This window comes from Mus caroli, unplaced genomic scaffold (assembly GCF_978045245.1).
Source record: "Mus caroli unplaced genomic scaffold, Mus_caroli_1 scaffold_17, whole genome shotgun sequence".
NCBI classification, from domain to species: Eukaryota; Metazoa; Chordata; class Mammalia; order Rodentia; family Muridae; genus Mus; species Mus caroli.
Genome location: NW_028227272.1, coordinates 33,076,229 through 33,090,891, shown reverse-complemented (window position 1 = coordinate 33,090,891; position 14,663 = coordinate 33,076,229). Strand labels below are relative to the sequence as shown.

The 14,663-nt window shown below is 38.9% G+C and overlaps 1 protein-coding gene across 2 annotated transcripts in view; it reads right to left on the bottom strand.

The window, feature by feature from the left end:
• Window positions 1-4,629: 4,629 nt before the first annotated feature.
• Window positions 4,630-14,663, bottom strand: part of Kpna1 (karyopherin subunit alpha 1) — a 56,126-nt gene continuing 46,092 nt past the window's right edge. For both annotated transcript variants that reach the window (XM_085832447.1, XM_085832448.1), the window contains exons 11-14: window positions 12,544-12,669; window positions 10,565-10,692; window positions 8,375-8,553; window positions 4,630-8,085 (exon numbers count right to left, since the gene is read on the bottom strand). In XM_085832447.1, the coding sequence (XP_085688573.1) occupies window positions 7,898-8,085; window positions 8,375-8,553; window positions 10,565-10,692; window positions 12,544-12,669 (621 nt within the window). In that variant the 3' untranslated portion in view covers window positions 4,630-7,897. The remainder of the gene's footprint in view (window positions 8,086-8,374; window positions 8,554-10,564; window positions 10,693-12,543; window positions 12,670-14,663) is intronic.

Here is a 14,663-nt window from a genome sequence, read left to right as displayed (position 1 = left end):
ATTAAAATGGAAGCAATCAGCAAACCTTTGGGTTTTAGCCCAGAAAGTTTACGCTTCCGCAGAAAATACACAGTAATCCAGGTTCTTGGTATGTTAGAGCTCTATCTTGTCAATAAGACCAGAAGACTGTGTGCATCCTTTTTACTGGAACTTTCTGATCAGTCATGTCATAGTCGAACCTAAATTCCTAATAACTAATAATTATTAGTCCTAATTCGTCCTAATAATTTCCATTTCCAATTGTGCTGGGGTTGCAGGTGTGGACCATAATTTCCATTCACAAGGGGCAGGGACCAAGGTCTTGAATCAGGGTTTTCGGATTTCAGACTGGCCTAGAATTTAAGGCAACCTTCCTGCCTGAACCTCCAGAGTACTAGGATTACAGGATTGATACCATGGCCCGACTGCCTGTGTCTTAGTCTGGCCGCCTTTTTCGTAAGGTGTTCGTGGGTGCTGGGAAGATTAAGTCCTCTGGAATAGCAGCAAACGCTCTTACTGAGCAAGGTCCCTCTCCAGCTCCTTTAAAGAGGGGAGGAGAGAGGATGTATTATTCTCGTTGATTAGGTATATGGTTTTGTCTGCCTGTGTGTGTACTTTGTGAATGCAATACCTACCCTCAGGATCAGAAGAGGAATCCCATCATCCTGGAAATGGAGTTACAGATGGTTATGAGCTGCATGTAGATGCTGGAAGGTCCTCTGAAGAGCAGCCAATGATCTTAACCACTGAACTACATCTGAAGCCTGGACTACGGTGACTTCTGATATAGAGATTATATCATCAATTCAAAATTTTCCATTTTTATTAACTCACCTAAAGCACATTGAATAACAAATTTTAGGCTTTATTTCAAGTAAATATATATTTTTCTAATGACTAGAAAACCAAAAGGACATAATGGGTACAGCCTAGGAGCTAAACCAGGATGGTGCCGGACGTTTAGCTCACTACACACACAAGCATGAGGGACAAAAGATACGCAGACTTGGTATGTTGGTAGGATTAAGACATGACTTTTAACTTTGAAGGGTAAAATGCACTTTCTGATGTGTAGGATACCTTGTGTATCAATAGCATTGATACACCAAAAAGAAAAGGCTGTGAGTAAAACTGTTTGTCATTACTCATGGTCTAATATTAACAAACTGTCCTAACAAATTACTAGGATCTGCTTAGCTCTCAGGAAGGAGTGAGATTTGGTGACAGTGTTCACCAGGAAATAGTAATCCTAAATGGCAGCAAGCTGAGCAGGATCCTGAGCTCCGAAGCAGTAGCATGTCTTCCTCCTTTTACAACAAGACAAGGGGACCTCTAGGTTTTGCTTTGTTCACTGAAAAAAAATCAAAAATCTGTTTCTCCTAAAAAAAACCCATTAAAAAAAAAAAGAAGAAGAAACACATGCCAGACTTACATGGTCTTTGAAGATTACTCCTATCTGGACTTTTTAAGTGGTTTCCTCAAAGCAGCTTTTGGGAGTACAAATCCAGTTCCCAAGCCTCTACCCAATCTGGAAAACCTATTCAGACTAAACAGGAAGGATTGAGCATCGCCTATAACTGAGTAGCTTTAAAAAGCTGAACACACACACACACACACACACCGTGCTATCCTTGTAAAATCACATGCTTACAGCTTGCTTCCCACACCACTCCCCCTGAGCCCTGCACTATCTTGTCCCCAACACTGGTCTTTTGTGTTTTATTTCTCCTTACCTACATAGTTCAAATTGTTATTACAGTCCCTGTTCTGGACTTCACTGACTTGCTTGGGCTAAGGGAATATGGATAGAGATGTGTAAAGCTTAACTTTATTCTCTGCAAACACTGCAATCACAAAGGAGCATGTATAATCCGTATTTTTCACATGTGGGTCAAGCTGGAAATATGGATCAAAAGGCAGAATACTTGCCTAATATTCTCAAAGCTGCAAGTTCAGCCCTCAGCAGCAGTTGCATGTGGTGGTGCCTACCTATAATTTCAGCACTCCGCATTGGAAGCATGGGGGCCAGTTCAAACTTAAAAGCTACAAAGGAGTTAAAGCTAGCCTGGGCTTCATGAGAACCTCACCTAAAAATACTGTCACACACACTGTCTCACACACACACACACACACACACACACGGAGGTGAATAATGGGCAAAAATTATTCAAGCTTTGTAGTAAATCTATAGAGTGCACAATTTTTGTATTGGACATGAAACAAGAGTTCACAGAAACTGAAGCTGTTTTGATTTAAAGTTCTTTTCACAAAAATACCGGGCCAGTAAACCTCAAAAGGAGTGAAACTATCAGAGTGAAGAATATACCAACTTTTTGTTTTCATTTGTCTCATAAGCCTAGAGGAATAAAAAAAGCATTCTTCTGCAATATACATAATATGTGAAAATGGGAAACCTCAACAGCCTAGCCGCCGGGCTCTCACCTCAGGTGGATTTACAGTAACAAAACTTGTAAAATTTAAACTGTGCCAGAACAGACTGATAAGGTGCTATCTGCTACATATCAAATGCACTCTACTTGCAGAATAAACCAGCAGCTTTTCCTCTTCCTTACTGCTTTGATGTCACAGACTCCTGGTGTGAAAATGTTTCTTTTCATAAACTTCAGGCCCCACTCTCTATCCTCAAAAGTAACTACAAATGAAACATTATGTTGATACATTTGCTTTTAACAGTTGTCAATTCTGGTTTCAGCTGTGTGAGAGAATCCCAGTGAAATCCCTTTTGTAACCCAGCACCCATTACTATGACAGGTGTATACTCCTCATTCACTATTTATTGAAAATTGACCATGTGCAAAGCATTCATTCACCCACGGCCTGGCAGAGTGCATTCAGTACAAATAATCAATAGCCATTCTAGATCAAGTGTACAAACACTCTCGAGAAAGGGCACAGGATGGTCAAGATGTCTGAAGAAGAAAATAACCAATGGATAATGGTGTCTACAGGGCAATCTATATGTTTAAAAGCATATAGATATAGCACATGGGCTAGTGTCACACCCATGGTGCTGATCAGAAGAGCTGTTACTCTGCACCCAGAAGAGCTTTCCTACGTCAATATCTGTTTTCACTTATGTCACTAAATTCACAATCAACTGCCTGAATTTCTTTTAAAGCATTGTACTTGTCTGAATGTTAGTACTACAGAAGGGGAAGGATGCTTAGGAACAAGGGAGTCAATTCATCTATCAGGATATGCAAATCGATGGCAATTGTGATTATGAGAGGGAGCCACTTCAAAGTATCGCCAGTTAGGGACAGTTGGGAACAATGGTCTGATGCAGAGCTTGCAAGGCTCTCTCCTCTGGACAGCCACCATCTAAGCCAAGTACTCCATTAAGTTTTGAGCCTCGAGGAGCTAGAGAAAGTACCCAAGGAGCTAAAGGGATCTGCAACCCTATAATTGGAACAACATTATGAACTAACCAGTACCCCGGAGCTCTTGACTCTAGCTGCATATGTATCAAAAGATGGCCTAGTCGGCCATCATTGGAAAGAGAGGCCCATTGGACTTGCAAACTTTATATGCCCCAGTACAGGGGAATGCCAGGGCCAAAAAGTGGGAATGTGTGGATAGGGGAGTGGGGGGGAGGGTATGGGGGAATTTTGGGATAGCATTGGAAATGTAATTGAGGAAAATACGTAATAAAAACAATATTAAAAAAAAAGTTTTGAGCCTCCATTTATAATACAGTAATAATTATCCCTCATAAATAGCAACTAAAGGACTGATTAAGGGAATGCCCTGGAACAAAATAGACACTAAATATGACTTTTTTATTATTTGACCTAAAGGAAAATAAGAAATTTGTCTACTCTTAGCTGAAAACAGGACCTAAACTCCCCTAATATTCCTTAATTCTTTCTTACCTCCGGATGATCTTATGACCAATAGGATTTTGGTACTTTGAAAAAAATTAAGGTTTGTTTTTAATCTGGAAGTGCTTGCTCATAGGTATGCGTGCACACCATGTGTCCCGGATCCACTGGAGCTGGAGTCACAGCAAGATGGGTGCTGATGTGGGTGCTGGGAGCCACACTCCCATCTTCCTCAAGGGTAGTGACTTCTCCTAACAGATGACCTCCTAACACAAGAGCTCTCTCTCCAGCTCTAGCAATGTGATATTTTTAAAACATTAAACCTCTACTTTATTAAACATTACCCTGATGTCTTAGTACTCATTCTTATAAGCTGTTCTTTTGTAACAATAAAGAATATTATAGAATATCATTTATATTACAGGCAAATATTATATTTAACTAATTTTGAAAAACAGGAGTCAAAATACTTCCAACTCTGCAGATAGTTCATTTGTCTACTTCAAACAAAAGGAAATGGCTCTACTAATTTAGGATTTCAAAATGAAACTGCAAGTGAGCAAACTTTCTAATTTGGAAGGTATGTATGCATCCTGAGAAGAAACAATCCCCGTTCACAAACCGACTCCTTTTTCTTATGGCACATTACTCAACACACTTTCCAACTTAAATAAAAAGTTTCAGCCCCTAAAAACAGCTAAAATGGCTTGCTTACTGATATGAAAAATTTCCCCAAATTTAATCAGACATAAAATAAATCCCATAACCCAAGGAAAACCTGTTTTACAATACAGCCCCACGTTTGGGGTCAGACAGCTGAAATGTTTATTTAGCACTACAGAAATCAATCAAAGTTGCCGGTAGGTAGTCATGTACAACAGAATTTGGTTGACAAATTATACTTACATATGTTTTCTTAGGCATAGTCAGCAGCAACTGGAATAATTCAGATTTATTATAGGACAGTAAGGCTGAGAAACACCCGGAGTCCAACAGCTTAGTCTGGTGTGTGGAAGAAACAACCCTGGTGCAGCAGTTTCCAGCAGTGGGCTAATGAGGGCAATCTAAGATGGCTTTGACTGGCGGCAAGAACCCGTGTCCCACAGCCAAGTCTCCTAACTGTGCTCTGTACCTGGCATCTGTATGTTCTGGGTGTTTCTCCACCCGACTCTATTTACCTTCTGGTGCTTCAACTGCCAGGTACCTTTACATCTCAAATTCTCTGAACGAATACTTCTTTAAAAATCAAAGTTCTCAGTATAAAATACATACTTGGAAAGTCTGGAAGGAGACAGAGAAGGAAAACAACAAAGCCATTTTGCCCTGATCACTATCTAAAATCCTTAAGAGGTTTTGTGTTATAAATACTAACATGCTTCTGTAATAAGTAACACCTTTCTGATAAAAATATTCAAAAGATTAAATTAATAGGCTTTGCCAGGTGAGAGACTAAAAATAGGATTTACAAGTAACCCCTAAGACTCCCCTTGCATTAAGAAACCAAAGTCTTCTCTGTGAGTACTCGGTTCCAGAACAGCTGAACTTGCTAGCGTTTAGCTGAACTTGCTAGGGTGTAGCTGAACTTGCTAGCGTTTAGCTGAACTTGCTAGTGTTTAGCTGAGTGCCATGTTTACCCCGAAACAATCATTTCACTATCAAAACAAAGTTCAGAATATTTAAAGTTCATGAACTTCTGGTCAGGCTTAAGATAAAAGAGCTCACACTGATTAATGGACCTGAACTCACTGGGCCACCCTGATATTGCTACAAAAGTTCCAGCTGTATGCTCTTGGTAAGGTGGGGTGACAATTCTGTGTGCTTTGTATTTCTTTTCATTCAAACTCCTTTATAAGATGCAAAGGTTTTAACTATCCAATAGAAGGTACATAATTTAAAACATTCTATAGAAATAACATGTTACCAGTAATTTACAATTTAAAAAGAAATCAGCCACAAGAAAAGTCAAAGCTAAAAACAAGATTTTTACTATGAATCAGTGCTTCTATTACCTTCTCAAAGAAGTGATACTGTAATGTGATGTAAAGGCAACATTGAAAGTTCATCTTTAAATTAACCACCTAATTTAACCCTAAAATTACAAAGAATCAGTCTTGTACAGGTCAAGTTCAGTAAACTAACATGTTCTCTCAGCACAAAGCAGCACTAGAAAACAACAGGACAGACGGGAGTTGACTAGTTTTGTGTATCTGCTCCATTGGTAACAGACATCAGACGGCATCCATCCCAGAGCAGACACAAGTAAAGACTAGGGCAAGAATGCATCACACTCTTGGCTAAGAAATGTCCTTTGTCTCTGGAACTTTCTAGTTTGAATGAAACAAATTTTTCAAAGTAAATCAGGTCGTGTAAGTTGGCTGCTTAAATAACATCATGATGAGGTATGAGAGCTCTGAATATTCCTTACATTCAGCAGGATTTACCAGAGATGTGCAATAGCTTGTCAGGGCAACTTCTAGATAGCTTTTATCTACTCTGGGGTTACGATGAATTCTAGAAGAGTAGTCTAAAAAGATTTAAAAGGGTATGCTCTGAAACAGACATGAGCAACTTTTCCTTCAGAATTCATTTTGAACAGAATATCATTGGGGAAAAAAAAAAAAAAAAAAAAGACTCCTCTCTGATACAGTGTGTCCCAACATTGAGCCAAGATGGCCAACTAGCACCGAGAAGTCGCATTGAACTCATTTGCAGTTCTCTTGGCAATTATCCTTTTTTTCTTGTTTCTTTCCCCTTCTAGTCCAAGCACAAATGTCAGTGAACACAGTACTGGAAGCGCCATTTGCAGGTACATTACAGTCATCATTAAATAAGCAGGAGGTGGGCATGTTCTTCCTAGGGTAGGGTACTAGTAGGAGATGAAATAAACACAGGGGATACTGAGGTTATTGGATCACTGCCCTTTAGTCTAGAGGTCACACTGAGGAGACTAGTATGCTCTTAAAGATAAGGATGCTGCACTGCAAGAGCATGTATGCAGCATGATTACATTAGAATCGAGCTGCACTCAACAAAGGAAAAAAAAAATCCCTAAGTAACATTTAAATATGCGTTATCTGCCAGTCACAAAGAGGAAAAGCACCTAGGGTGAACTCCAATTTACCAGGACCTTGATCAGGACCACAAAGCCTGAGGATCTTTTGTAATGCAGAAACACAGCCTCTAGTCACACTGGTTTAAACAAAATGATGGGTTTTATGTTCTTAGTCTTTAATTGAATTTTTGAACATGGTTTTACTTAAGGACTTTTAGCCTTCATACCAGCGTTAAAACTGAACCACTTCCAAATCCTAAGAAACAAAACCAAAGAGAAGCAAAAGCCATACAAACTAGTATATGCTTCTCTCCTTCCTGCTTTAAGGAAATCTGCCAAGCCAGGATCACATTTAAAAGTCAAAGTGTTAATTCTTCAGCATTCCTGACAACTAGAAGCACATTCACTGAAGGCTGAAGGTGAGGGATTGGATGGTTTAACTTTAATATCTGAAGAAAATGACTCCATTAGAGGAAAGAAAACCATCCCATCTCAATAAGGATTAATGCAAATGTGGCTAGAAAAAGCCACCAGGTACTCCAAGGGTTGATTCACTGTGGAAGAACTCGAGAAGAGTACTCTGACGTATACACAAGTCTAAATATCTCCCTTGTAGTTGTGTAAAATTCAAGATAAAGGTTTTAATTTTATCTTTTAATGTCATTTTCCCCACTTTACGGAATGAGGAAGAGTCCTCTTTTTTCCCCCACAAAAAAGGGAGCCACATTAGTATGTGTATATATTCCCATGACTCTAATGTAAGTGCGGATCTCCAAAGCTTAGGGATTTTTCCATAAGAGAGTGGGCCGTTCTGGTTACCCTTGTAATAAAAGGGTATTCCACCACAGAGAGCCAGAGGTTTTCCAGATGTGTGTAAGAGAGCAGGTGCGCAAGGCAAGCAAATGAGCGCAAACAGTATTATGGAAAACATTTGAGAGATTAGCTCCATGAGGACTGTGGGCTCCACAAGAGGACTTGACTGGATAGCCTGGTCTGACACAGGAACAAGAAGGAGAGGATTGCTTCAAAGCTGGAAACCTTCCATAGGAGCTTCACACTGCTGGAAGATGTACTGCTGCTGGCTAAGATCAACCTGGGGTGTGATGCTGCTGTCCTCATCTTCCGTCCCAAAGTAATGCTCAATAAGATCAAAAGCCTTTTGATAGATCTCCTGGTTTTCATGACTCTGTAAGAACTCAATTTTATCCAGACCTAAAATGAAGAATAAAGAATCTTTCTTGAAAACCTCAGTAACTACATTCTTAATTCTATTTTATTGATGTAAAGATTCTCAACATACGTATCAGAAATGATTATTGCCATTACATCCAAAGCCCAATATTATAAATTAACATCTTAAATTAAATGCACATTGCAAGCAGTTTCAGGCCTAAGGAAGCAAAGTTTCACTGCTGTTGTCTCAGTGTCACCCACTACTCCCATGTTCATGTTTTCATATGACTATTATTGTTCATTTCCTCATTCTCAGCCAAAGTCTTACCATATGCTTCCTCAATCAAAGCACAGTAAGGATTAATGCCTGAGCCGTTTCGTTTGGCTTCTTGTTCTCCAAGCCTCAGGATGTTTTCTAAGCCATTTAGAGCAACCTGTACAATTTTTGCATCCATGACAGTGAGGAGATCACAGAGTGGCTTGATACAACCCAGTTCTACTAGGTACCTGAATCAACAAAAAAAGGACAATTTAGTCATACAAAATATTTAATTTTGTTAGATTTTTATTGAACTGTGAGGCATCTTCAAGCTTGCTGTAGAAATAAAAATAAGCTGTCAACTATGGAACTTTAGAGAGGAAAGAGTTAGCTCACACATCTCAACTATAGTCTGTTATTGAGGGAAACCTCTACTTATGTAACAAAAATACCTCGTCTATGGACTGGTGGGGCCATCTTCCTCAGCCCCAACTGCACATAGAAGTTGGAAGAGTTATTGGTATCACTATTTCCACATGTAAGCACACTTCTCAAATACAGGCTGTGTGAACAAGAAAACAGAGGCAGGACTCTACAGCCGGATGTCTTTTAACTCCAGCCGGGATTAACGTGATGCAAACAGTATAACGAATATAAGACAGACTACTGCATCACATCCACGGCAGATATTCACAAAATTCCCATCACCCTAATCTCTCAAGTTGTATATGGAGAAAACAGAGATAACTGAGGTAGGTGAAACCTGTATAAATGAAATGTCACTGTGAAACTTAGTACTCATCTTTATATCCTTTCTACACTACTTTAAACTTAAAATACATATATAGATCTCTAGAAGGAAGAGAGAACACATAAAATAACATTATACATGATAAAGATGAAACTCACTTCTGATGATATGGAGACTAAGAAAATAATCAAAACCTATTCTTGATTATTAATTTAAAAAAGAAAACACAATAAACTAAGGATAGAGGAAATATGATAAAGAGCCTTAACAAGAAGTGTTTACCTAACTAACATCATATTTGAAACATTGCACATGCAAACCTAAGCATTATTTTTAAAGAGGATTTTAAAAGGAGTATAGAAGAATGGAAGTAAACTCTTCCATTACTGTCTATGCAGGTTAGGAAACACACACACACACGCACTGATGAAAACACACCTGGATAATAAGTATAGAAAGTCTATGATATAAAGCATGATACAAAGCTCATATACAAATTTAACTGTTTATACTCCAACTATTTATACTCCAGTAATGAACACTTAGAATCTAAAAGTAAAACCCTAATAGCAGTGCTGTAGCATTAGCAAACAGTAAATCTGGTAGGGCATGGTGATTACACATTGAAACCCAGGACTCCAGAGGCTTGAGCTCCAGAACAGCCTGGTCTACAGAGCAAGTTTCAGGAAAGCCGGGGATGCACACAAAAATTATGTCTTGAAAAAAAAACAAAAGAAATAAATCAAAATGAAAACTGAAAATAGATGAGGAAGGCTGTATGATGAGACGGCTCCGCATCTAAGACTGTTTGCTACTCTTCCACAAGGCCCACGTTCAGTTCCAATACCCTATATATAAGGTAGCTCACAAGTGCCTGTAACTCCAGCAATAGGGAGTATAAGGCCCCCCTTCTGGCCCCCATGGATGTTACAATTATGAGGGAGGTTCACACACACACACACACACACACACACACACACACACAGACACAGACACACACACACACACACAGGGGGGTTTGTCTTTTTTACACACACAGGGGGGAGAGAGAGACCTTTTTAAAAAACTGAAAAGAGAGAGAAAACAAGTATTAAGAGCTAAATGTAAGGGCTGCATAGATGGCTCAAAAGTTAAGTGCACTTGCTACTGGAGGACTGAGTTCAGTCGCCATCACCCATACCAGGTAGCTCACAATCACCTGTAACTTCAATTTGTCTTGTCTTCCAGGCACTTCCATTTACATGCACACAAATACCCACACACATCACTCATACATGAATAATTAGAATTGTAAAAATATATCTTAAAGACTAAATGCACTTCTGAGTTTAATTATAACACTGATAATTTCCCAAAGTGCCAGACTTCACATTCAAGAAATTCCTTTCACATTCACAGTCAAGAAATTCCTTTCTTAGTGGTCAAGGTTTTAGATTATATACTGGAGATGGGGAGAGGTTAAACTTCTTTTCCTTTAATTTGCAAGGGGCTACCTGGACAGCACTTACTTGATCTGCTCAGCTGATCCTCCAGAAGTTGCATTTGTGATGGCCCAAGCAGCTTCCTTCCTTGTCCGGAACTCTGCTGTTTGCAATATACTAATAAGAGCTGGGAACATGTTAGCATCTATCACCGTCTGAAATTGAGAAAGAAAGAAACAAGAAAGTTACATGATTTTTAAAAATATTACTAATTGACATTATAACTTGTTTTATTTTTTGTTTTGCCTTTTGAGACCAAAACCAGTTCTGACCTGGAACTAGCTAAGTAGACAAAGTTCACAATTCACAGTTCTAACTGCCTCTGCTTCCTGAGTACTGGGACTAAAAGGATAACTTTGAATTAACTTGACAAATGATGTTTGTTTTTCCTGTTACCATTTTTCCATCTTTATTTTATGAATTATTTATGTGTACGTGTGAATGCATAGACCCAGCTCTGGCTCTCTCCTTCTACCATGGGTTCTAAGGATCAAATCCAGGTCTTGAGGCTCACTCAGCAATGCTCTTACCTGCTGAGCCATCCCACAAGCCCTGTTACCTTTTTAGGAAGCTTATTTATTCTTACACCATAGATAATGCTCTTATGTAGTGTGTGGTCTCAAAAAGTCATCACAAGAGATGGTTTAGTAGATCAAAGTTCTTGCTGTACAAGACAGGCAGAGAGTTATAATTCCTAAAAGCCATTAGAAATAGCAGATGAGGGGCTGGAGAGATGGCTCAGCAGTTAAGAGCACTGACTGCTCTTCCAGAGGTCCTGAGTTCAATTCCCAGCAACCACATGGTGGCTCACAACCATCCGTAATGGAATCTGATGCCCTCTTCTGGCATGTCTGAAGACAGCTACAGTATACTCATAATATATAATGAATGAATGAATGAATGAATGAATGGAAAAAGGAAAGGAAAGGAAAGGAAAGGAAAGGAAAGGAAAGGAAAGGAAAGGAAAGGAAAGGAAAGAAAGAAAGAAAATCTTTAAAAAAAAAAAAAAAAAGCAGATGTGGGGGCAAGCTCAAAATGAAGGTCACAGTATTGCCTACCTGTGTATGAGACAAACACAATAAACAAATAATGGTAAAGTGTATTTAGTTACCTGGGCCAGGAAATGTTGATGCAAGCATTTAATCACAATACTAGAGAGGGCGAGGCAGACAGACTCTTTGAGCTTGATGGTAACTTGGTCTACATAGTGAGTTTCAGGCCAGCCATAGCTGGCTACACACTCACACTCTATAATAATAGTATTTCTTTTTAACTAAATGGCATATTTTACTCAATTCTGCAAAAGGGTATATTTAAGAAAACAGACCCTCCTGGGCCTGGTGGTATTCATCTTTAATCCTGGCATTCAGTAGGTAAAGGCAGACAGATCTCTGGGAATTCCAAGGACAGCATGGTCTAAACAGTGAGATTCAGGCCAGCTGGGGTTACAAAAGGCCACTAATAGTCAATAAAAGTTTTAAAACAACCTAACACATGGGTTCACTGGAAAATATAATTTAATAAGTAAAGCCAATATATTTAGCATAAAGTCCATTAAAACACTTTGAAAACACAAGTACTTTTTGGGGGGATCTTCAGCAAATCACCAAACTTTCAAGGTAAAGAGAAAATGCATGGCTAAGTAAAAACAGCAAAAGACTAACATCAGAATAAAGAGAAATTAGACTGAGAAAGTAACACTGGAAGCTGACAGCTCTACAAGAAATGTTGACGTCTGCATATTAAAGGCTGACCAAAGGCTGGAGGGACGGCTCAGCTGTTTACTACTCTTTAGAGGACCTAAGTTCCGTTCTAGCCCCCACAGATGACTTATGACTGCCTGTCATTCCAGTTCCGGAAGATTCAATCCCTTCTTCTGGTCTCCAACAACATCACACACACAAACAAACAGTAAAGCAGGTGCACACACATAAATAAAAGTAAACAAAGTATCTTGACAGTGAAGCTCTCACACAGGGATAGAAGAGCAGGGACGGCAGCATTACCTGGATCTGTGCCCGATTTCCAGCTGTAATATTAGAGATTGTCCAACATGCTTCTTTTTTGATAGATTCCTTTGGGCTACTCAGCAGATGCAATAAACTCTGAAGAGCTGAGCAATTCAAAATTACCTACAAGAAAGAAAAAAGTTTTTTAAGTTTTAACTTTGGCATTGTTCTCAATGCTGTCCTTGGAACTCCCAGAGATCTGTCTGCCTTTACCTTCTGAATGCCAGGATTAAAGATGAATACCACCAGGCCCAGGAGGGTCTGATTTTGCATTTTTGTTGTTATTTGATTCTTGAGACAGAATGGCCTCAAACTCAATGCCTAATATAAGAGGATCTTGAAATCCCAGATCTTCCAGTATCTACTTCCCTGAGGGGTTAGTAAATACATCTTTAATTCAACAAACTTATTTTAAGACAAATGTAGAAGAAGAAAACAAAACCTCCTCTAACATTTTAAAAAATAACTTTATATGCATAACGTATTTTTAACTTGCATTGATTCGTGTATGTATATAGGCTTGAGTGAACCACAGTACATATGGAATTCAGAGAAAAGTTTGCAGCAGCTGACTCCTTTCATTTTGTCCTAGGAATCAAACTCTGGCCAGCAGGCTTGGTGGCAAGTACCTTGATCATTTTAGCCAAATCACCAACCCAATAAAAAAAAATTAGTATGAGTCTGAAATACATTCTAAGGTTATTAAACTGGGTTTCATTGTGTACATTCACAACCACGGGGACATGTGTGGTGGTACACATCCTGTAATCAAGCACTTGGGAGGAAAACATAGGAAGATCTTGAATCTTTGAGTTCCTTGAGGATAACTTTATCATTATAGTCAACTGGCTCTCTAAGAAAACAAACAAAAAACTAAAAAGAAAGAAAACAAAAACCCATACTACAACATCTACAATAATGATAGTATTTAAAAACTCTAAAAGGCACTGGAGATGATGGCTCAGCAGTTAAGAGTATCAGTTCCCACCAGGCGTGGTGGCGCACGCCTTTAATCCCAGCACTTGGGAGGCAGAGGCAGGCGGATTTCTGAGTTCAAGGCTAGCCTGGTCTACAGAGTGAGTTCCAGGACAGCCAGGGCTACACAGAGAAACCCTGTCTCGAAAAACCAAAACCAAAAAAAAAAAAAAAAGAGTATCAGTTCCCGGCATCAGCATGGTGGTTTATAGCCATGCACACAGCTCCAGTTCCAGAGGATCTGATGCTTTCCTTCTGGTCCTCAAGAGGCACCGAGCTTACATATGGTACACATACATATGTGCACACAAAACATACAAAATCAAATGAATTAAGTCTTAGAAAAGTCTTTAGAAAAAACAATTAAAATTGGGGCCAGGTGTGTGGCACATGCCATTAAACTAAGCACTTGGGAGGCAGAGGTAGGTGAGTTTCTACTGAGTTTAAACACAGTTTAGTCTATAGAGAGGATTATAGGGCCAGCCAGGGAAACTTTGTAAAACGTCTCCACTGAAAAGAAAAGGGGAAGGGAAGCTTTGCTGTAGGCCTCTTATGCTAAATAATGATATTCTAAGCCTTAGGGGCTGATCTTCTAGAGGTCCAAGAGGGTTTGACCTCTGGACTCTCTCTCTACCTTGTACTCAATAAACCAATATATACCTAAGTCTACAAGTTACAAAGAGTTAAAAACCAAAACAAACCTAAATAAAACAGCTTTCAAAAGCAAAGGAATCAGATCAGAAACTAAAATTATATAGATTTTATCTATAAGTACAAAATAAAAGGTAATCTAATGGTTTTACTTATTATACAAGTAAAATAAACCAAATGGATGGAATGCATATTTAAAAAAAGTAAAAATAAGAAACTTACCCACAAAGTAGCAGGAAAAACAAAACAGATCAGCACAGTTCAGGCTGATCTGGAGATGCTGTAAGCCTTTTCAGACATACAACATTAAATGACAGGCAAAAATTAACATTCCATCTAATAAAAACTGCTGCATGTCCAAAAGCCTAAAATTAAAATGTACACCATATCATATAAAAAAACTACTTGTTACATGCACCGGCAATACGGCTAAGAGAGTAAGGTATTTGCTGGCAATTGGCCTAATGACCTGAATTCAGTCTCCATGACCC